Below are 22,587 nucleotides of genomic sequence, written 5' to 3'. Positions count from 1 at the left end.
CTGATGGAGTCTCTTTTTAGCACTTTTATTATCTATTCTAGCTTAAAGTTGCAAATAGATAATCCATTGGGAGTGCTCTAAGAAGACAGATTTGGAGAAGAAATCAAGCAAGAAAGAAGTGTGGGGAGCAAATTAAGGTATTATCTCATCTTTAATTTTTTCTATTTTATTTCATCTTTAAGTTTTTTTCTTTTTTTTTTGCTTTTTTTTTTTTGTTGAATAATTCATCTTTAAGTATTAAGTCAGGCACTTTATGAACTCTAAATTAAGGTCAAAGATCCAATATATAAATGTTTCTATTATTTCTATTATTTCTAATCCAACTAGAAATTATTTCTAATCCAATATATAAATGAATAATGTTAGAGAACAATTATTTTATTTTTTTAATTTTTTTTTTAAAATTATCAAGAGTGATCTATTTCAAATTTAATGGTTTAGGATTTTCAGCCGCACAATTAAACATAAAGACCACCTCTGCAGTTCCAAGTTCTTTTATCACAATGTAAAGTTCAACACTTAGAATGGCAGCCTTCCAGGCCCGAGACACCAACTTGAGATTTAAATAGTTGATCCTAGGAATTCTAGCAAGAATCTGCATAGATATCTCAGTAGGAAGACTGGAGATTAATCTTGGATTCTCCTCACAAAAGCTTGATGACAACCTTTGCCTCCTGCAAAGTTCACTTCGTAAAACCTCAGAGGGCTCACTCCTAGAGTTGTTTAAGCTCAGTCTAGCCCCCATTGAATTTAAAAAGCCTACGGATTTCAATAAGAAATCAAACTTGATACGAAGTCCACTTGATTTTTCACGCCTTGTGGTGGATTTCCAACAAAAGAGCACAAGATTCAATCTTGCTTCAACTTGGAATTTTTGAATACAAGTCCCCTTAGGCTTGTCTGTTCAAGCCTAAAACAAGTCACTCTTGAATGGTACTTCTATATCCTTTAGCACTCTCGATCTCACTTGCAGTAATCGAGTTATAGGCGGAAACCCTTGTCAGTAAAGCATGTAGGCAGACACTACATTGTAGATTCCTGGCATGACTTATCTAGTCTTGCAGAAGGTGAGCTTGTTTGTCTAAGTGTGGCCGCCCTAGCAATAAACTCCTAAACATATCATTCTTGCTCTACTTTCTTCAATATGGTGGTAAAAATTTGAAGGTGTTGTTGCACTTAAAAAGATATAGCTTGGATGCCGAACAAGCTTGATTTGTAAATTTTATAGAAATATTGGTGGTCATGAAATTTTAGTTCTTTGCAATAACCTTAGAACCTACAGGAAATGTGTGCGGACATAAAATTGAGACATGGACAAGAAACTTGATTAATTTTTACTTATTGAAAAAAAAAAAAAAAAAAAAAAAAAAAGAAAAAAAAGGAAACCTAGAAGCTGTTCCCATTTATCAAAAGTGAACCTATGGCCCTCTGAATGATGCTCTCGAGCATTAGGTACTTTTAATAAGACCTATGGTGCTGCTATCATTTTTTGTACTTAACCATGCTCTTTCATGCCTATTTGATGAGCAAATAAGAATGACACGACTGTTACTCATGTTTGTGTAGTGCTTATGGGTGTGTTAAAACTCGCAGGGGTGAGTAGATTTGTGGGAAAAGTCAAGCAAGCAAGATGTGTTGTGAAAAGCAAGAAGTGTTTTTTTGTTAGTGCAAAGTGGGTTATATGCTAATGCTACTTTTTTTTTTGTTATGTTCTTACTTTATTGAGAGGCCAAATGTTGCCAGAGGAATTTCTCATATCTTCTTCTTTTTTGTGAAGTTGGGAAAAGTTCTTTGAACTTGTGAATAATTTGGAGATATCTTACAAAAGATGTATATTTATTCTCTGCTTCATTAACATATTGTAAAAACATTTGAGGTTTAAAAATTAATCATGTTAAGTTTTATTCGACTTTGTATTTGATTTGCACTTTGCTTACAAATGATTTGAAAAGCGTAAATCCTGTTGCCCTTTTGTTAACGGATTTAAGTTGATCAAGAATCAATTTCAATCTCACTAACATTTTCTTCCTTCAGCTATGATTTTTTTTTTCTATATTCTGTAAATTTGCTAAATATATTTTGAAAAGAGATGTTGAAAATATTGCTTTAAAACAAATATTTGCAAGAATGCAATCTAATTTAAGCGTTTTTTACTTTGGTATTAAATACATTAAAGGAATTAATAATTCTATTCCAAATTTTCTTACTCATGAATTTTTGCAGTGCCCTAATGGCAAGCAAAAAGGACAAAGAAAAATTGAAGGTCACTACTACACCCCTGCTAATACTTTAAATGTGGTTAGAAAATCTTTTGTCAAAAGTGACAACTATTATCAAAGCTAGTTATCCCCCCGGGACAATCTTCTCATAGATTGTAAAGGTGTTGTTACAGCCTCCCCTTTCAAAACTACAAAAGATAACCCTGCTCATCCTGTTTTTTCTGAAACCAAAAAGATTATTGAACAAAATAATTTTGCTAACCAATCTCTCCATACTATTGGTCAATAACTAGACCGTACAGAAGAATAGATTGATGTTCCTATTCCTACTAAGATAGTTGAAAAACAAATAATTTCTTTGCCTGAAGAAAGAAAAAGACTTGGTTTAAAAACTAATAACTAAAAAACAATTGACAAAATGCTTTCTGAATTAAAACTCAAAACTGAAGCAGGTTCTTCAAGGAATGCTTGCGCCATAAATCGTGGCCAAGAAATTTCTAACGAATCTGACTCAGAATCTTCCAACTCTTCTACTGATTCTAACGTTAAAATTCTTGAAGAAAATTTTGGAAAAATTGATTTTTCATCGAAACTTCAAAGATTTTTCAATAAAGCCAAACCTGTTAAACCTCACAAAGAATTGGTACTCTAAACCTACTCCACCTGATTTGCAGTTTGAGGAAAGATTTTTCCAAACACAATTCTCTATTTCTACTGATAAATTGTATGAATGGAATATTGATGGTTTATCTGAAAAAGAAGTTCTTAATAAAATGAATCATATGTCTATGGTAGCAAATGCTTGTGTCACTAATCATGATCTAAGCCACCTAGAAATTGTTGATGTTTTGGCTACTAGATCCTCTAGTACTCTTCGTCATTGGTGGGATATATAGACACCTTACTAAAGACTCTAGAACCACAATTAGACAAGCTGTTACGAAAAATGATGAAGGTTTACCTATCTTTGATGAACAACTTGGTATGGGAATACCTGATGGAGTTAATACTTTAATCTATACTACTATTAAACATTTTGTGGGAACTCCTTCCAATATTGCTACTCGTATTTCTGATTATTTAAATAATCTTCGTTGGCCTACTATGTCTGATTATAGATGGTATCAAGATATTTTCCTTTCTCGTGTTATGGTCAGATCTGATAGTTTGAAACCTTATTGGAAAGAAAAATTTATTGATGGACTACCTTCATTATTTGCTCACAAAGTAACAGATGAACTTGTTAATTCTCACACCGGAATAATTGATTATGAAAACTTAACCTATAGTGATTTATTTTTTACAATTAAAAAATTGGGTATAAAAATGTGTATTGATCAAAAAATGATAAGGAAACAATTAAAAAAATGCTAAAAAGCTAAATATGAAATGGGTAATTTCTATGAACAATTTGGTTTATCTCCCATTGCTCCATCCCGGAGGACAAGGAAGAAACCTAATAACTTTCTCAGAAAAAAACCTGCTCCATATTTTTCCAGGAAAAGAAAATTTAATAAGCCTGTTGAAAAAATGTTTAATAAGAAATCAAAACAGAAGAATAAAATTGAAAAACAAAATCAATACGATAAAAATTGATGACAGTGAAAAAGAAGATATTAATAGAATTTTACAGTCTGGAGAATCTTTTGACTCATTTGACATTGATATTTTCAATTCTGATGAATACGGTTATCAATCTGCTAGTGAATTTTCTGACAATAATGTTTTCAAAATTGATTGCAATGATTCCTGCTGCAAAAATATAAAAACTTGTAATGTTCTTACCAAAGCAGAAGAACAAGAAGATTTGTTAATTACATTAATTTCAAAAATTGAAAATACTAATTTAAATGAAGAATATCTTAAAAAACTGAAGAAAACAATGACTAAAAGTCTTGATAAACCCATTCAGTCAAAAATTTCTCTTGATAAAACTTTGGAAAGGTTTTCAAAACAAAAATCCAAAGTAATTACTGTCTCAGATATGCAGCATTAAATTAATAATATCAAGAAAGAAATCATTGATTTAAAAGGTGATTTACATACTGTTAAAACTGATAAAAAAGATTTAAAACAACAAATTCTATTATTAAACCTTCAAAATCATTTTCATGTAGATAATTCTGATAATGAAGAATCTGCTAAAAAACCTGGGCAATCTAGTGAAGCAGAATCCAACAATAAGATGATCTCTTCCAATAATGATAAAGTTGTCAATATTATTAGGTATCCCATACCTAATAGGAAAGACCTGGTTAGTCGTCTTAGTGAGGCACTAGTATTTTCTAAGTTTGATATGAAGTCTGGGTTTTGGCAGATCCAAGTTGCTGACAAAGATAGATACAAAATCGCATTTACCACTCATTTTGGTCATTATGAGTGGAATGTTATGCCTTTTGATGATGTTCTTATCTATACCAAATCCATTGATAAACATTGGAAACATTTGAATGCATTTTTAGATATTATCAAACACAATGGTATTGTTGTTTATGCTAAAAAGATTAAACTTTTCCAAACCAAGATTAGTTTCCTTGGTTTTGATATTTCTGAACGACAAGTCCGTCCAATTGATAGAGCTATTCAATTTGCTGACAAATTTCTTGATGCCATCACTAATAAAACTCAACTCCAAAGATTTATAGGGTCTTCAAACTACTTTGCTGACTTCTATAAGGACCTTAGGAAATATTGCAAACCCCTATTTGATAGGTTACAAGATAACCCTTCTCCTTTGACTGATACATACCTCTTTTGTCAAAGAGATTAAGACCTATGTTAAAACTTTACCCTGCTTAGGAATCCCTTTTGAGTATGCTTTCAAAATTGTTGAAACTGATGCCTCCGATATTGGTTATGGAAGAATTTTGAAACAAACTATTTCACCAGAATCTCCTAAACAAATTGTTCGACTCCACACCGGATCCTGGAATAATGCACAAAATAATTATAATACTATTAAAAAAGTAATTCTTTCTATTGTTCTTTGCATTACAAAATTTCAATCTGATTTACTAAATAAAAAAATTCTTATTATGCAATGATTGTAAATCTGCTAAATATATTTTGAAAAAAGATGTTGAAAATATTGCATCAAAACAAATTTTTGCAAGATGGCAAGCTATTTTAAGCGTTTTTTACTTTGATATTGAATACATTAGAGGAATTAATAATTCCACTCCAGATTTTTTTACTCGTGAATTTTTGCAGTGCCCTCTTGGTACGCAGAAAGGGCAAAGGAAAATCGAAGTTCACTAATGCTGCAAATGCTCTCATGTTGAAACAAAGGACTCTATTGCTGTTGATGTTGTTGTTGCTGAGGCTGAGCTAAGAACGGGGTGGCGAAGAGCAAGGACCCGTATCCGGTGTTGAAAGACGGCGTCGTTTGAGTCCCGAAAGCCAGGGTCGTAGACGGTAGGGGTGTGCAGAACCCGCCCGTACTCGCGAAACCGCCTCAACTCGCACCAACCCGCCCCGTCAATAACGGATATTATGCTGATTTTGAAAATCACGGATCTTTAATAAGCTGATCCGTGATTTATGGGGAGGGGTTGCGGTATTAGTTTTATTCCACCTCGTTGACCCACCCTGCCTCAAGGTATTAATCCCTTCAGAATTAGATGATTTAGATTTCCCAAACTCAACAAAAACAAAAACTTTTTCTCGCACCAGATACAATACACAAACCCAAATGCAAATTGAAGATGAAAACAAATGTATTCAAAGAGATAAAGCAAAACCCAGTTGGGTTCTAGCCCGAAAACCTGATCCATAACCGGCATATCAATCTCCAAAGCCCTCGTTGCAAGCTTTCGAAACAAACCCATCTTAACCTCCTCTCACAAGCCACAACACTCAAAATGTCCAATTTAGAGCAAAATACGCAGCTGTTATAAGACCCACCTTCTTAGAAGTTCGAAAGCCAAATTCTAAACTTCACCCAGAATCCACAAAACCCCAAGCCCCCAAATTTTGAAGCTTTCTTAGAATTTAATAAAGCAAAAGGTTCAAAGATCAAATTCCTCACGTAGGGGTGTACGCGGGCCGGATTGGGCCAGATTTACATATTTTCCACAACCCACCCCTCAATGAACTAGTTTGAAATTCGGGATCCGCAACCCGCATAGTGAATTGTCAACCTGCTAGACCTCGGGTAGCACGGATCGGGATGGGCTCATGAGGGTTCGAGTATTCATTTTTCTTTTTCTTTTTTTTTTTATTTTTTTATTTTCTGGGCCCAAAACCAAGTGGGCTGTGAGTCGAAGCCTTGATTTTGGGTTGGGTTGGGTACTTCTCCTTGGCAGTTCAATTGGATTGATATTCTAATTTCTAACAAAAAGACACAGACATCGCAAGATACAACTGGGAATGACTTCTCGGCAATCAGAACTATAAACCCCATATTTTCTCCTTTTATCTCTAAGGATGGTACTTCTCATTTGACACATATTAACACAAATCTTGGCCACAAAGACAATCCAATGACCCATCAACAACGACAGAAGCCCAAAAAGCATTAGCTCTGCTTGTAGATAACAACCAAAATTCCAAAAGCTTCAAGAAATAATAATAATAATAATTATGGGGTGGGGGTGGGGGGGGGGGAATTAGAAGATTCAAAAAACACCAGATTTTGCTTATCAGATTCGTCCCGAACACCAACGGACTTCATTTCCCCAGACTCATCATCTGAAACAAAATCTCTTCTCCTCAATCTCGTGCTCGCTACCACCAAAACCCTCATCTTCGAGAATCTCACCCTCCTCCATGTCTTCATCAAGATGAGTAATGTTAACAGCCACAGGAGGAGGAGGAGGGGGAGGAGGAAGGTTGATATCCTCACCCTCATGCTCGCTCTTCTCTTTGTGCTTCTTGCTGCGGAACCGATGATGGTGGTGCCGGTAACGGAGGATGTGCGGCGCTGATGGGGGGATGCGCGGCGCTGCCTGGGACTCTTGCTCTTCCTCTTCTCATTTTAGGTTTTTGTTTTGGGGCAATATGGTCGATGGATGGGTGGTTGCCTGGTTGGGATTCAGATTTGATATTTCAAATTCTAAGCTAAATTTCAAGTTCGGGTTGGGGCGGGTTTGCGAATTGGAAAATGCCCATTTCCAATCCGCCCCATAAGGCACGGGTCTTCATATTTAGTACTCGCTAGTTGCAAAAACCAAGTGATATCTAAAAATTTCAGGGCGGATTGGGGCAGGTTGGGGCGGATTTGCGGGTGCGGGCGGGTTCTGCCCACCCCTTTCCTCACGTCTTCAACAAACCCCACAATTATCTATTATTATATAGCTTCTTGTAGAATAACTCAAAAAACTAGTCTTACGATTGTCTCGTTGCAAAAGCTAACGAAAACTTGTCACATTTTCGTGGGATCAGTTAGATAGATAGGAATCTCAACCGGGAAAAAAAATAATACAAACGAATAAAATAAAAACCCAAAATCACATAGAGACTTCAGCAAAAAAAAAAAAAAACCGATCCCGCATGAACCCGTCCTGATCTGTGCTACTCGAGGCCCAGCGGGTTGACCATTCACTATGCGGGCTACGGATCTTGATTTTCAAACCCGTTCACGGTGGGGATGATTGTGGAAAACATGTAAATCCAACCAGCGCCCACCCCTAGTAGACGGCATGCCAAACATTGGGTTCGCAGACGGAGTGCCAAATGTCAGTGTCGTAGACGGAGTACCAAACGTTGGAGTCGAAGATGGAGTGCCGAATGCTGAGTTTGAAGAGGGAGTGCCGAAGGCGGAGGGGGAATCTTAAGCTCCGAACATTGTTGTTGTTGCTTGGAGAATGATTGGGAAGAGAGAACTTGGAAGGTTTTGGGGGTTTCCTTAGGTAGAGCGCGCCATTGGAAGGGTTGCAGCTCAGGTGCTTGACCTTTTTCCTGACCAGAGACACTAGAGGGGTATTCATAACAGTTAAAGTGGTTGCTCTTAAAACCAATAAAAAACAATATCTAGTTAAAATAGAAAAATATTTAGAGAGTTTGATGTATGAAACTTTTTAAAAGTGATAGATAAAATAATAAAAGAAGATTGTTTGGTTAAAATTTGGAAAAAAAAAATTGGAGGGTTTGATACAGATGCTCTGAGAAAAGATCGTTACAATGCTACCAAAGGAATTTCTCATATCTTCTTCTTTTTTGTGAAGTTGGGAAAAGTTCTTTGAACTTGTGAATATTTTGGAAATATGTTACAAAAGATGTATATTTATTCTCTGTTTCATTAACATAATGTAAAAACATTTGAGGTTTAAAAATTATTCATGTTCAGTTTTATTCGACTTTGTATTTGATTTGCACTTTGCCTACTAATGATTTGAGAAGCGCAAATCATGTTGCCATTTTGTTAACGGATTTAAGTTGATCAAGAATCAATTTCCATCTCACTCACATTTTCTTCCTTTAGCTATGATTTTTTTTATTATTATTAAGAGAAACCCCTTGCTGAATGCTAATGGAATGGCCTTGCTGATTCATTAGCAGATATCTTCTATGTGGTATCTTTTTCCTAAATATTGGAAATTGGTTAGCTATAGTTCTACCCTTACTATAATCATAAAAATCGTTCTCTTTTCCCATGTACCCATACATGCTTTGTCATTCCTCCCCCATACATGATCTCTTCCCCTTCTCTCTTCACGTTCTTTACCTTAATTTTCCCACTCATCCTCTATATTGATTTGAGACCACATTAAGATGATCCTATGCTACTTACATGTACAGACTACGATACCATCACACCATTAAGCATACCTCATAGATATATAGATGTTGTCACATTATTTCATATATATATATATCTATATCCACATCATATATAATAAAATAAAATCTAAAAAATTAAATAAATCATCCCTATTTCAAGCCAAATTATGTATAAGCTCTAAGAACATTGTTTGACGAGACGTAGACAAGCATGAAGTATCTAGATACTTAGATACAATGATTAAGTATGATTTAAGATTATAAATATCTAACAATTCTTAATCAATCATACTTAGACACAATGATTAGAATCATATATATGATTCATAATTCATAAATGCATATAATTACAAATTAAACTATAAGTATAAATTATAATCATATAATGTCATACAAGTATTCAAGTTCATTTTCAACAAGGCTCTTTGAGGGAAGTGGTTGTGACGTTATGTGCATAAAGAGAGGTTTTGTGGAAATCTATTGAGGATGCAAAGTACGGTACTGATTGGGCTGGGTGGTGTTCCTTAGCCCCCCCTGGGTCTCACGGAGTGGGGCTTTGGAAGAACACAAGGAAGGGGTGGAGTTTGTTTTGTAGTCATACCAGGCTTATTTTGGGAAATGGGTCCAAGATCAGATTTGGGGATGATGTGTGGTGTGGAAAGATGACCGTCGAGGAAGCTTTCCCGGTTTTGTACGGGATAGCTTGTTACAAGAATGCTCTCGTTGCAGCTCACTTGGTTTCAAAAAGTGGTTCCTTTCAATGGGATGTTAGCGTTATTCGAGCGGCCAATGACTAGAAGGTGGACGTCTTGGCTTCCTTCTTCACCTTGTTGTATTCCATTAGAGTGGGTCGTGAAGGGGGAAAATCAACTTTGGCGGTCTCCTTCTCACAAATGGAACTTTGATGTTAGATCTTTCAATAAGGTCCTTGATTGCAAAGAGGTAGTTCGCTTCCTCTGGAAAAGTATTTGGCGGACCAAAGGTTCCCTTGAAAGTGTATTTTTTCGCTTGGTCGGCAGCGTTAGGGAAGATCCTTACCATGGATAATCTTAAAAAGAGGCGTGTCATTGTGATTGATAGATATTGTATGTGCAAAATGAATGGGGAGTTTGTGGATCACCTTCTTCTTCATTATGAGGTTGCACGCGCTCTATGGAATGCTATCTTTAGTTGCTTCAATTTATCTTGGGTTATGCCTCTTCAGGTAGTAGATTTATTTGCTTATGGTGGACGGACAGTCGCTCTCGGAGTACTGTTATGTGGAAGATGGTTCATTCTTGCCTTTTGTGGTGCTTGTGGAAGGAACGAAATGATAGACAGTTCGAGAACAAAGAAAAGACAATTGAGGAGCTCATTACTTTTTTCTTCTTTTCTTTGCACTCTTGGACTGCTGCATTCCTAACTCTTTTAGTGATTAGCTTCAATGATTTCCTTGTTCTTTTTTCTTCTCTTTCTTAGCCGTTTCTCTCGTATATTTCATGTGTACTTGACTACGCTTTGCGTTTTTTAATGATATTACTCTTACTTAAAAAAAAAAAAAAAAAAAAAAAAAAAAAAAAAAAAAAAAGAAAAAAGAAAAAAGAAAGAAAGAAAGAAAGAAAGAAGAAGAAAAAAAGAAAGAAAGAAAGTATTCAAGTTCATACTTATATAAGATTAAGTATCTAGATACTTAAGTACAATGATGAAGTATGATCTAAGTATCTAACGATTCATAATCATACTTAGATATAATGATTAAGTATATATGTAAGTATCTAGATTATGATTAAGTATCTAAGTATCTAGATTATAAATTGTTGATTCATAATTCATAAATTTGTATAATTAGAAATTAAGCTATAAGTTTGAATTCACATTATCACATTCGTATAAGTTTTAGTTTACATTATCCAAAAGCACACATTTTCGCTTCCTCTAGCAGTCAGTGGCGGAGCCATTATTTTGTTTTAGAGGGATCGAGATTAAAAAGATAAAGTTAAACAAAAATTAATTAAAAAAATAACTAACAAAAAAAATAAACAATTCAAAAAATAATAATAATTATTTAAAACATATAAATGTAACTTCGACACAAGCTCATATGAAATTTGATTGGAACTTAATAGAATTATTGTTAGTCTTCACAATCTTAGACAACCATAATTATATATTTCGTATAATTAAAATATTTAACAAAAAATATAACTAATTTAAAAGAACAATCTAAATATAAAAGTTTACCTTAACATTTTTATTATTTAAAATTAAATGATAGTAAAAATTTAAGAATGAGAAATTGTCAAATATATATATATATATATATATATATATATATATATATATATATATATATATATATATATATATATATATATATATATATAAAAGAAGTCAATCAAATCTTTTTTATTTTTCTGTTTTTTTAAAGGAGGTGTCATATAGATAGATAGAAGAAAGGCAGATTTTTCAATCTGTTATTTGCACCGTCTTTTCACACTTCAAAAAAAAAAAAAAAAAAAAAGATTTGATTGACTTCTTTGAGAAATTTGACTGCATGACAATTTTTTTTTTTCTTTTTTTCTTTTTTTTTTTTGACAAAATGAGGAGATTTTTGACAAATAGAAGACAATTGGTAGCAGATGGGCGATTGAAGGTGGTTCGATTCTTGAGGTATGTGGTCAATTTAGTTATTAGCAATATTCGTATATTATGGTAAAATATATAAAGAAATTAATAAATTTAAACAATATCAAATGGAAAATGAAAAGAGAAAAAGCATGAGCAATTATCAGATTCGGCCTAGAAGCGAATATTCAGGTACAACCTGTAAACAATATAATTAATAACATGATATGTTTGTTATATATGTGTATTACATAAGGTCTGATATAAGTACAGATAGGGATAGAAATATAGAATAACAATCATATATATATATATAAAATACAAGATATTTGAAATTACAAATAATATAAGTTGAATAAGAATCTACATAAAAGAAATCAAGTATTACAAATATTTGATTTCTAAAAGAAGATTATAAATCAATCACCTAATCAAGATAACTAATTTATTTATGCTGTGACCACGTACACCGAGTTTCCGATGCCGGAGTCTTGCAAAGAGAGCTAAAGGTCTGACGGTGTGCGGGAAGTCGAGCAAGAGAAGTAATTTTTCTTAGATTTCATATTTCTGACTATCACCGGCATTATTACCTTAATGGGTGCGTTCTCAAGGGTAAGATCTTTAGGCCGGTACCGACTTTCCATGAGGGGAGGATGTTCAGCGGTTGTCTTTCCTTTTTAGTGATTAGTCGGTTAATTTGCTTGTTTTCCTTTTATAATAATCCTCGCCATTAATGTATCGGATTCAGCTTCCTTGGCTTAAAGAAAACCTAAAGCCACAAGCGTTCACCCAAATATTCCCCCCCCCACCCCCTGAAACCTAAAGCCACAAGCGTTCTCGGCGGCGTTGGTTCTCTCTCGACGGTCGGCCACCCTCCACCGGGCCATTCTTCACCGGCGTTCTCTGTCTCCGGAGCTCTGTTTGTACTCTCTCTCAATCTGTGCATTTTTATGGGATTTGTTTGGGCTAGATTAAGCTTTTGAGATTGTGGGTATACCTCCAGAGATTGCTTGATTTTCTTTCTGCTTTTTCTACTTTTACTGAACAATATCTCATCTTTCTCTTCCTCCTCTCAACGTTACATCTACCTCACGCCTCTCATCTTTCTCTTTTACCTCCTATTCAACTAAAAGTCTCCTAATCTCCGTTATACGCATAAAGTCCATCCTTGTTTCATTCTCTATGGATCAATTCGTCTCAAACAAAAGAAAAGCCATCTACTCCACCAAACATGGCAGTCCCCCCAAATATACTATGAAAAAATACAAGGATGAACACCTTGACACGGTAGCGACGCTTCTGCCTCTACGACGGATTGGACCATCATCTGATTCACCTGGTTGTCTTTTTTCTCATGACATATTTTTCTGTGTGGATGAGCTTAACGCTCGAGTCGAAGACGATGGAATTTGCTGGTCGGGTGCAAGGTGGTTTAGCCTTAAAATTGCTGGCCCTATCTCCCGAAAACCACTAATTCCTTTTTGGAAGGGAAAAGTTCCATCTGGCGGTGGCTTAGCAGTCCTGGGCTCCCACATCTACTCTTTTGGTGGGATGAGCTATGCTCAATCGCGACGGCCAATTCGATACGGTTACAAGTTGCGGGTTACTCCGCATGTCTCTAAGGAGTTGGTCAGTATTCCACCCATGCTTTCTCGGAGATGTTATTTGGACGTTTCTGTTTTACGCACTAAGATTTATGTGTGCAATCATGATTTTCATCATCGACATTTTCGTCATCAATGGGGTGAGGTTTTTGACCCTGCCAAAGGAAAATGGGAAGCCCTTCCTAACCCTCCCAATTTTCCTTCTACATATCCAGAGCGTATATGTATCTCTGCGGCTCTTGAGAGTCCAGAAAGGATTCTTGTTGCTTACTATGCAAAGGATGATAACTCTTCCGCTATCTTCTATGCGTATGATGTGCAACACAGATCTTGGGGAATGCTTGCACCAGCTAAGCGCAAGCTCCACCGATTGTGTGATACGAGATGGCGAGAAAGAGCAGTAAGTGTTGGCAACACGCTATACTGGATTGAACGCCCTGAGGATGAAGTGCTTAAAGATGATCTTTTATTTATAGCCTATGATTTGGATTTGGATTTATGGCTAGAAGGAACTCTAAAAGAACACGGTGTATTTTTTTTCCAAGATTACGGAATCTTGGGCGCTGAGGCAAGACATCCTGGCTTCCTCCATCTGGAGAAGCACAAGTTCTGCCTCTTACAATGTGCAGATGATGATTATCTGCGCTGTGTTATAGTTGAGATTTCTCCTATGCCCCCAACAAAGTCATTAGGCATATCGGTTGTATGGGACCAAAAATATGCAATGGAACCAAAAATAAGCCGTGGATCACCCACTGTCTTAGTATATTGCGATATAATGTAAGTTTCTTCTTCTCTTCTTTTTTATTTTGCCCTCACGAGAAATGGATACATTTCAGATTTCCGTGGGTTTATGTCTTGTCTAAGTGCTAATGGGGTGTGTGCTAAACTTGCAGGCCTAAGAATACAGATTTGGAGAAGAAATCAAGCAAGAAAGAAGTGCGGGGAGCAAATTAAGGTACTATTTCTTCTTTAATTTTTTCTATTTTTATTTCATCTTATAAGTTTTTTTTTTTTTTTTTTTTTTTTTTGTTGAATAATTCATCTTTAAGTATTAAGGCGGGCACTTTATGAAACTCTAAATTAAGGTTAAAGATCCTTTCAGGTTGGACCAAAAGAAAAGATATATATAAGGACAAAACTTAATATATTGAACTTCATTTGGAATTGTAGTAGGTTAGACAAAGCCAGATTTTGGGAACTAAACTAGAAACATGTTTCTATTATTTCTAATCCAATATATAAATTAATAATGTTAGAGACCAATTTTTTTCTTTTTTAATTTTTTTTTTTTTAAAAAAAATTATCAAGAGTGATCTATCCCAAATTTAATGGTTTCCATTAAACATAAAGACCACCTCATACAGTCATTATTTTCAGTTGCACTAAATTAACACAAAAAATACGGGATTTTTTTTTTTCAAAAGATATTTTGCACCGAAACAAACAGAGCCTAAAATAATGTTAAGGGAAGCTTAGGGTAGTAATTTTGGTTCCTCGGTTAAGAAACACCAAAGAAGTCTATTGCAAGGATTTTTTTTTTTTTAATGTTTTTTGTTTTTTTTTTTCCCCTATATTTAAAAAAGATAATGAAATTTAAAGTGTGTTGCTATTACTCTTAGTGGATGAGACATCTATCTTATCACATATGAGATTGAAGTGGGGTCAATCCACCAGGGCCCTTAGTAACCCCTCCAACAACATAAAGCTTATTGTTTAAGATGCCTGTCTTACAGTAAGCTATACCAATTGACATATCAGCTGCTTCACTCCAACAATTTATTTTTTGTGACAACCACAAAGCCACATTCTATCGAATATATCCTTCTTCCCAAGCCAACCTCTTATCACATGGGCAATTTTGATGCTCGAGCCCACCATATGCCACATCCGAAGGGGGATCATACCCTTTCTACATTAATCTTCAAAAGCAAAATTCGGCATTGGTGGCAGCCTCTGCCATCTTCTGGATAGAGGATCCAAAGCATACCATTGAAGCTTATCATTTTCAACCTTTGTTAATATATACAGCCATTCCTCTGTAGTTCCAAGTTCTTTTCTCACATTGTAAAGTTCAACACTCAGAATGGCAGCCTTCCAGGCCCGAGACACCAACTTGAGATTTAAATAGTTGATCCTAGGAATTCTAGCAAGAATCTGCATAGATATCTCATCAGGAAGACTAGAGATTAATCTTGAATTCTCCTCACAAAAGCTTGATGACAACCTTTGCCTCCTGCAAAGTTCACTTCTCAAAACCTCAGAGGGCTCACTCCTAGAGTTGTTTAGGCTCAGTCTAGCCCACATTGAATCTAAAGCCTTCGGAATTTAATAAGAAATCAAACTTGATACGAAGTCCACTTGATTTTTCATGCCTTGTGGTGGATTTCCAACAAAAGAGCACAAGATTAAATTTTGCTTCAACTTGGAATTTTTTAATACAAGTCCACTTAGGTGTGCCTGTTCAAGCTTAAAACAAGTCACTCTTGAATGGTACTTCTATATCCTTTAGCACTCTCGATCTCACTTGCAGTAATCAAGTTATAGGCAAAAACTCTTGTCAGTAAAGCATTTAGCCAGACACTACATCGTAGATTTCTGGCAAGGCTTATCTAGTCTTGCAGAAGGTGAGCTTTTTTGAATAAGTGTGGCCGCCCTAGCAATAAACTCCTAAACGTATCATTCTTGCTCTACTTTCTTCAATATGGTGGTAAAAATTTGAAGGTGTTGCACTTAAAAAGACATAGCTTGGATGCCGAACAAGCTTGATTTGTAAATTTTATAGAAATATTGGTGGTCATGAAATTTTAGTTTTCTGCAAGAACCTTAGAACCTATAGGAAATGTGTGCACACATAAAATTTGGAAACGGACAAGAAACTTTATTAAATTTTATTTTATTTTTTAAAAAAAAGACACTAGGAAGCTACTCTTATTTATCAAAAGTCAACCTATGGCCTTCTGAATGATACTCTTGAGCATTAGGTACTTTTAATAAGATCCATAGTGCTGCCATTATTTTTTGCCCTTAACCATGCTCTTTCATGCCTATTTGATGTGCACATAAGAATGACACGGCTGTTAGTCATGGTTGTGTAGTGCTTATGGGTGTGGTAAAACTTGCAGGGGTGAGTAGATTTGTGTGAGAAGTCAAGCACGCAGGAAGTAGGTGAAGCAAGAAGTGTTTTTCTGTTGGTGCGGAGTGGGTTATATGCTAATGCTACTTCGTTTTTTTATTATGCTCTCACTCTATTGAGAGGCCAAATGCTGCCAGAGGAATTTTTCATATCTTCTTCTTTTTTATGAAGTTGGGAAAAGTTCTTTGAACTTGTGTATATTTTGGAGATACCTTACAAAAGATGTATATTTATTCTTTGCTTCATTAACATATTGTAAAAACATTTGAGGTTTAAAAATTATTCACGTTCAGTTTTATTTAATTTTGTATTTGATTTGCACTTTGCCTACTAATGATTTGAAAAGCGTAAATCCTGTTGCCATTTTGTTTACGAATTTAAGTTGATCAAGAATCAATTTCCATCTCACTGACATTTTCTTCCTTCAGCTATGACATGTATATATACATATAGATATATTAAGAGAAACCCCTTGCTGAATGCTAATGGAATGGTCTTGCTGATTCATTAGCAGATATCTTCTCTGTGGTATCTTTTCCCTAAATATTGGCAGATTCATTAGCTGCCCAAATGTCTTCCCAATGTCTTACCTTAATTTTCTCACTAATCCTCTATATCGATCTGAGACCACATTAAGATCCTATGCTACTTACATGTACGGAACCACACCATTAAGTATCTAAATATTTAGATACAATGATTAAAGTATGATTTAAGTTTATAAGTATCTAACAATTCTTAATCAATCATACTTATAAACAATGATTAGAATCATATGGTCATATAATATATGTATTATCATTGTATCTATGTATATATATGATTCATAATTCATAAATACGTATAATTACAAATTTAGCTAAAAATATAAATTATAATCATATAATTTAATACAAGTATTCAAGTTCATACTTATATAAGGATTAAAAGTATCTGGATACTTATATTTATAGAGGAAAAGATCAAGCAGATGATTTTATGGCTCTTAATTAAAAATATAAATAAATAAATAAACGATACATCAGAGAGAGAGAGAGAGAGAGAGAGAGAGAGAGAGAGAGAGAGAGCAATATAGAATAGAATCGATACATCACAAAGAAAATTAAATTATAAATTTCTTTCAACAAAGATTTACACAGCCGAGCAACAATTGCAAATTAATCAAAACATGTTTATAAGTCCTCTTCACCAACCTAAGCTTTCAACGTACGATCCATCCATCTTACCATCATTGTATTTATTTTTCTTATTTGTACGGAATAAGTTCAATAAAAACATGTTTTCCGCTGCAACTTTTTACCTTGTGCCTTTATCATGGAGGAGTGAGACAAGAACAACAACAAATATTTAACAAGAAAACAATTCCCAAGCAAGGGGGGTGTAGATTTCGTTGTAGAAAATTGAAGGAATAAAAATGAATGCGTGAACAACTAAATATTAAAAATTTTACCTAATAAAAAATTTAAACCCTATGATAGATTGGAGGGTGTCAATGAATAGAGCTAAAGCTTTCAATGGGATCGGATTCTTCAAGCATGAAAGCAGCTTGAAAGTAGTCTGCAGCATCAGATAATCGTCCATTATTCCTGTGAACCATCCCCAAGTAATATATACCATGCCATACGGTTGGTAGGATCTATGCTTAATGCATCCGACAGTAAGCTTCTTGCCACAAGTAATTCCTTCAGGCCTCTGTTTGACAACACACCACCAATCAAGATCTTGCAAAGAACATTCTTGTATCACAACAAGGTGCTACTGTTTCTGAGTTTTTCCCTCTTTGTTCTCTCTCTTGCCGATACTCATAATATCTATTCTCACTGGTTTTTTTGCTTCTTGCAGCTGATGGGAGAGGAGGGAAAGGGCCTCGTCTCTTCTCTCCTCTCCTTTCTTCTTTCCTTTATGTATTTTATTGCTTTTGTAGGTTTTTCATTGGAAGTTTCTCTAGTATTCCTCACCTTGGTTGAGGATTTATCCTCGCCTTGTACGACTTATCCCACCTTGATTTGCAGCTACAGAGTTTCAGCCTCTCCACCACGTCGTTTGAGTTCGTTGTCGTTCTCTCCGTGATGGTGGTTGTTTTTGTTGTGGTTCTTAGATTTGGTTTTTTAAAACCTAGATCTGTGATTCTCCGATGATTTCAGCCTTTCACGCGCCTCTACACCGTGCTCATCGGCGCCCCAGCTACCCGAGAATGTTGGTCTTTCCTCCATTCTCGGTCCACCTGCCGGCGCGTGGATTGCCTCCAGTGGCGCGTGAATCTTACGCGCCATTAGTCTCCACCAAGCCAGCTTCTGTTGCATTTTTTTTTTTGGTCTTTTTACTGTTGTAGTGTATTTTTATATTATTGGGGTTATTGTCTTCCGTTAGGAGAGACTTTTGTATTTGAATTTGTGTTGGTGTTTTTCTTTACTGTAGTTTCAGTTTTGACCTTTAACAGTACTTTTACCACTTCAGCCTTCTTCAGGTGGTTGTTGTTAATCCCAAGGGGTATAGATAGACTTGTCTTATTTTGTACATTTTTTACTTATGAAACCGCCTTGTGCGGCCTTTTGAAAGGACCGGATCATTTTTTTTGTCTTATTTCCTACTCTTTGTATATATTTTAGCACTATTTGGTTTATGCTGGGCCTATTGTTGGAGAATCCACCCCTTTTTCTTTTATAGGATCAGCCATTTCTTCTTCCTTTGGGATCAGAAGTGGTAAGGATCCCCCATGTAACCTTTTCCTTCGATCAATTAGAATAAATAAATAAATAAATAAAAAGAAGAAGATCTTGCAAGGAACATAATAAGGTTCCAGTAGAAGGGCATCAATATAAACAGCAAGAGCTTCTCGGATCTGTCCACGACCTTCACGCAGTGCACCTGGTAGAAATTACCCGAAAAAATGATACTTTTTACAAAGAATATAGGGTTTCTAAGCAATATTAGGCCCGGCAAGAGATTCTTCTCATTTAAACCCGTAGTAACAAGCTTTACAGCTAATGATTTCTACTCACAGTGCACCTGGTAGAAATTACCCGGAAAAATGACACTTTTTACAAAGAATATAGGGTTTCTAAGCAATATTAGGCCCGGCAAGAGATTCTTCTCATTTAAACCCGTAGTAACAAGCCTTACAGCTAATGATTTCTACTCAAAAGTGATAATAGCAATAACAATTAATAACAACAATATTAAAGATAATAATGTTTTCGATCATCAAGTGCGTACAATAGTGTTGCAATTCACTAGTTATTTCATATGCTTTCCAAATCTTCAAAAAAAAAAAAAAAAACAGGCTATTGTGACTCCTATTATTATACATATTTATCAATTTTGCTGGTTAAATAGATATTTAGTAACAGTATCTATAGAATGTTTCAAAATTTTCTGTACAATATTGTAAGATCAACTGTATTTTTAATATTCCATAAATGCAAGAGTTAACAGTACATAGATATTTCTCCCCAAATTGTTAAAGAGATCAATTCTACAAGTTATTCTAACTTTTGTATATGGTATCAGAGCTTACAAACGATCAAGAGTGAGAATTCATGATTCTCTCATCACTACCATCATTAACAATTGCCACTATAACTCAAATCGCTTCAATGACAACTGCTAAGCTTACCACAAAGAATTATTTAGCAGGGAAGGATTGAATTCTTCCATTGTTTGAGAATGTAAATCTTCTTGATCACATCTCTACAAAATTAAGTAGAAGAGCCTCAAAAGTACAATATAGTTGGTGACAGGAGAGGAACTCAGCCTACGCAGCTAGGAAGAAAAATGATTAGCCTTTAGAAAGTCCGATCTCAGGACCTCTTACACCAGAATTGCATGGATTTATAGCACTCAACCACAGCAAGACAGATCTGGAATTGTGTTGAAAATAATCTACTTGATGCGTCCCAAGAAAGAGAACTTAGGACTTACTCTGAGAACTGCAGACAATCTGGAAAGGTAACCAATTTGCAATATAACATGTCATGGCAAAGCACTATCCTGTTCTTTGTATAGTAGGACTTCAGCTTATGTCCATCCTTTGTTTATTTCTTTTCTTGTCTTTCTCATTCACTTTTCTCTTTCTAAATAGATGTTTTTCATGTATACTTTCAGTGTACTAAGGGGTGTCTTACGCTTTTTCAATAAAATTGATCTCTTACTTATTATATATATATATGGAATGAAGTGAGTGGGGGTTGTAGAGAAAAGATACAAAACAGCTCCATCGCCTCTGTTTGTTCTTATTTTTATTTTATTTTCCTGTAGCTCTGGCTGTATTTCGGGTTCGTCACTAATTCGTTTGGACTCAAACATTAGATTTTTCATTTCAAACGGTTAATTATTGATGAACTTGGTTTCCAACATTTAGCAATTCTTTGAGTCATTCCTTTATTGTTCAATGTTTGTTTTTACATTGGCTTATATTGGCCAATGATATATCATCATCCACCCTAAATTGAGTTTAACACAATAATCACCGGCTTAACTTTCTCACTTTTGCCCCCATAATTTGGACTCTAACCAAACATGCCCGTATCAATCTTTGTAATCATGTGCGCTGATTAATGTGATATTATACGCCATCTTTGTAATCATGGCGTATGCCATTAAACGCATTGATAAACAACCTTGTAGAAATTCTGAAAAAACTATGTATAGGTGGTTAATACATACATTGACTGGTAACGAGACAAAATGTCATGATATGTTTAGAATGAAACCACGCGTTTTCTTTCAATTATATAATGTTCTACAACATACATATTGACTTCAGCACATGAGGCAAATTAGACTAGAAGAGTCATTAGGTATATGTTTAATGACACTTGCACAAGGATTGTGTCGAAGTTACATTTATATGTTTTAAATAATAATTATTTTTTTTTGAATTGTTTATTTATTTCGTTAGTTATATTTTTAATTAATTTTTATCTGATTTTATCTTTTTGATCTTGACCCCTCTATGTGTGTGTGTGTGTCCCCTAAGTATCTAATGATAATACTTATATTATAGAAAAATGATCTATACACTCATTTCTCACAATAGTCTCACAACAAGCTGACGTGGCTGGTAATATTTTATTATTTTTTTACAAAAAGAAAACAAAAAAAAAAAACAAAAAAATAATAAAATATTACCAGCCACGTCAGCTTGTTGTGAGGCTGTTGTGAGAAATGAGTGTATGGATCATTTCTCTATATTATATGACCATATGATTCTAATCATTGTATCTAAGTATCTAGATACTTCATGCTTGTGTAGGTCTCGTCAAACAATGTTCTTAGAGCATATACATAATTTGGCTTGAAATAGAGATGATTCATTTAATTTTTTAGATTTTATTTTATTATATATGAGGTTATATATTTGAAATAATGTGACAACATCTATAGATCTATGAGGTATGCTTAATGGTGTGATGGTACCGTACATGTAAGTAGCATAGGATCTTAATGTGGTCACAGATCGATATAGAGGATGCATGGGAAAATTAAGGTAAGACAATTGGGAAGACATTTGGGCAGCTAATGAATCTTCCAATATTTAGGGAAAAGATACAACATAGAAGATATATGCTAATGAATCAGCAAGACCATTCCATTAGCATTCAGCAAGGGGTTTCTCTTAATAATATATATCATAACTGAAGGAAGAAAATGTCAGTGAGATGGAAATTAATTCTTGATCAACTTAAATCCGTTAACAAAATGGCAACAGGATTTTCGCTTTTCAAATCATTAGTAGGCAAAGTGCAGATCAAATACAAAATCGAATAAAACTGAACATGAATAATTTTTAAACCTCAAATGTTTTAACAATATGTTAATGAAGCAGAGAATAAATATACATCTTTTGTAAGAGATCTCCAAAATATTCACAAGTTCAAAGAACTTTTCCCAACTTCACAAAAAAAAAAAAAAAAAAAAAAAAAGATATGAGAAATTCCTCTGGCAGCATTTGGCCTCTCAATAGAGTGAGAGCATAACAAAAAAACGAAGTAGCATTAGCATATAACCCAATTTGCACTAACAAGAAAAACACTTCTTGCTTCACCTACGTCCTGCGTGCTTGACTTCTCCGGTAAATCTACTCACCCATGCAAGTTTTTAAAACAACCATGACTAACAGTCGTGCCATTCTTATGTGCACATCAAACAGGCATGAAAGAGCATGGTTAAGGGCAAAAAATGATGGCAGCACCATGGGTCTTATTAAAAGTGCCTAATGCCCGAGAGCATCATCCAGAGGGCTTTTGAAAAAATGGGAGTAGCTTCCTACTGTCTTTTTTTAATAAAATAATAATAATAATAA

General features: G+C 34.7%; 1 protein-coding gene and 1 long non-coding RNA gene across 2 annotated transcripts; both read left to right on the top strand.

The window, feature by feature from the left end:
• Window positions 1–77: 77 nt before the first annotated feature.
• LOC133860147 (uncharacterized) lies at window positions 78–1,904 on the top strand. The gene is made up of 2 exons (XR_009898874.1): window positions 78–137; window positions 1,594–1,904. It is a non-coding gene; the product is annotated as an uncharacterized LOC133860147 (long non-coding RNA).
• A 10,089-nt stretch (window positions 1,905–11,993) lies between these two features.
• On the top strand, window positions 11,994–16,586 carry LOC133861003 (uncharacterized). The gene is made up of 3 exons (XM_062296692.1): window positions 11,994–13,927; window positions 14,044–14,105; window positions 16,273–16,586. Exons 1-2 carry the CDS (start codon window positions 12,726–12,728, stop codon window positions 14,102–14,104), a joined length of 1,263 nt encoding a protein of 420 aa, XP_062152676.1. The 5' UTR covers window positions 11,994–12,725; the 3' UTR covers window position 14,105; window positions 16,273–16,586.
• The last annotated feature ends 6,001 nt before the right edge of the window (window positions 16,587–22,587 follow it).

This window comes from Alnus glutinosa, chromosome 2, assembly GCF_958979055.1.
Source record: "Alnus glutinosa chromosome 2, dhAlnGlut1.1, whole genome shotgun sequence".
NCBI classification, from domain to species: Eukaryota; Viridiplantae; Streptophyta; class Magnoliopsida; order Fagales; family Betulaceae; genus Alnus; species Alnus glutinosa.
The sequence above is the reverse complement of the archived record's forward strand: the minus strand, read 5'-3'. Positions and strand labels throughout refer to the sequence as shown.

What these genes read in the sequence shown, in the direction of transcription:
- LOC133861003 (XM_062296692.1), top strand. Translation starts at nt 12,726, where the DNA reads ATGGATCAATTCGTCTCAAACAAAAGAAAAGCCATCTACTCCACCAAA. An exon ending in TTAGTATATTGCGATATAAT is followed by an intron (nt 13,928 to 14,043) that starts GTAAGTTTCTTC and finishes CTAAACTTGCAG; the next exon opens with GCCTAAGAATACAGATTTGG.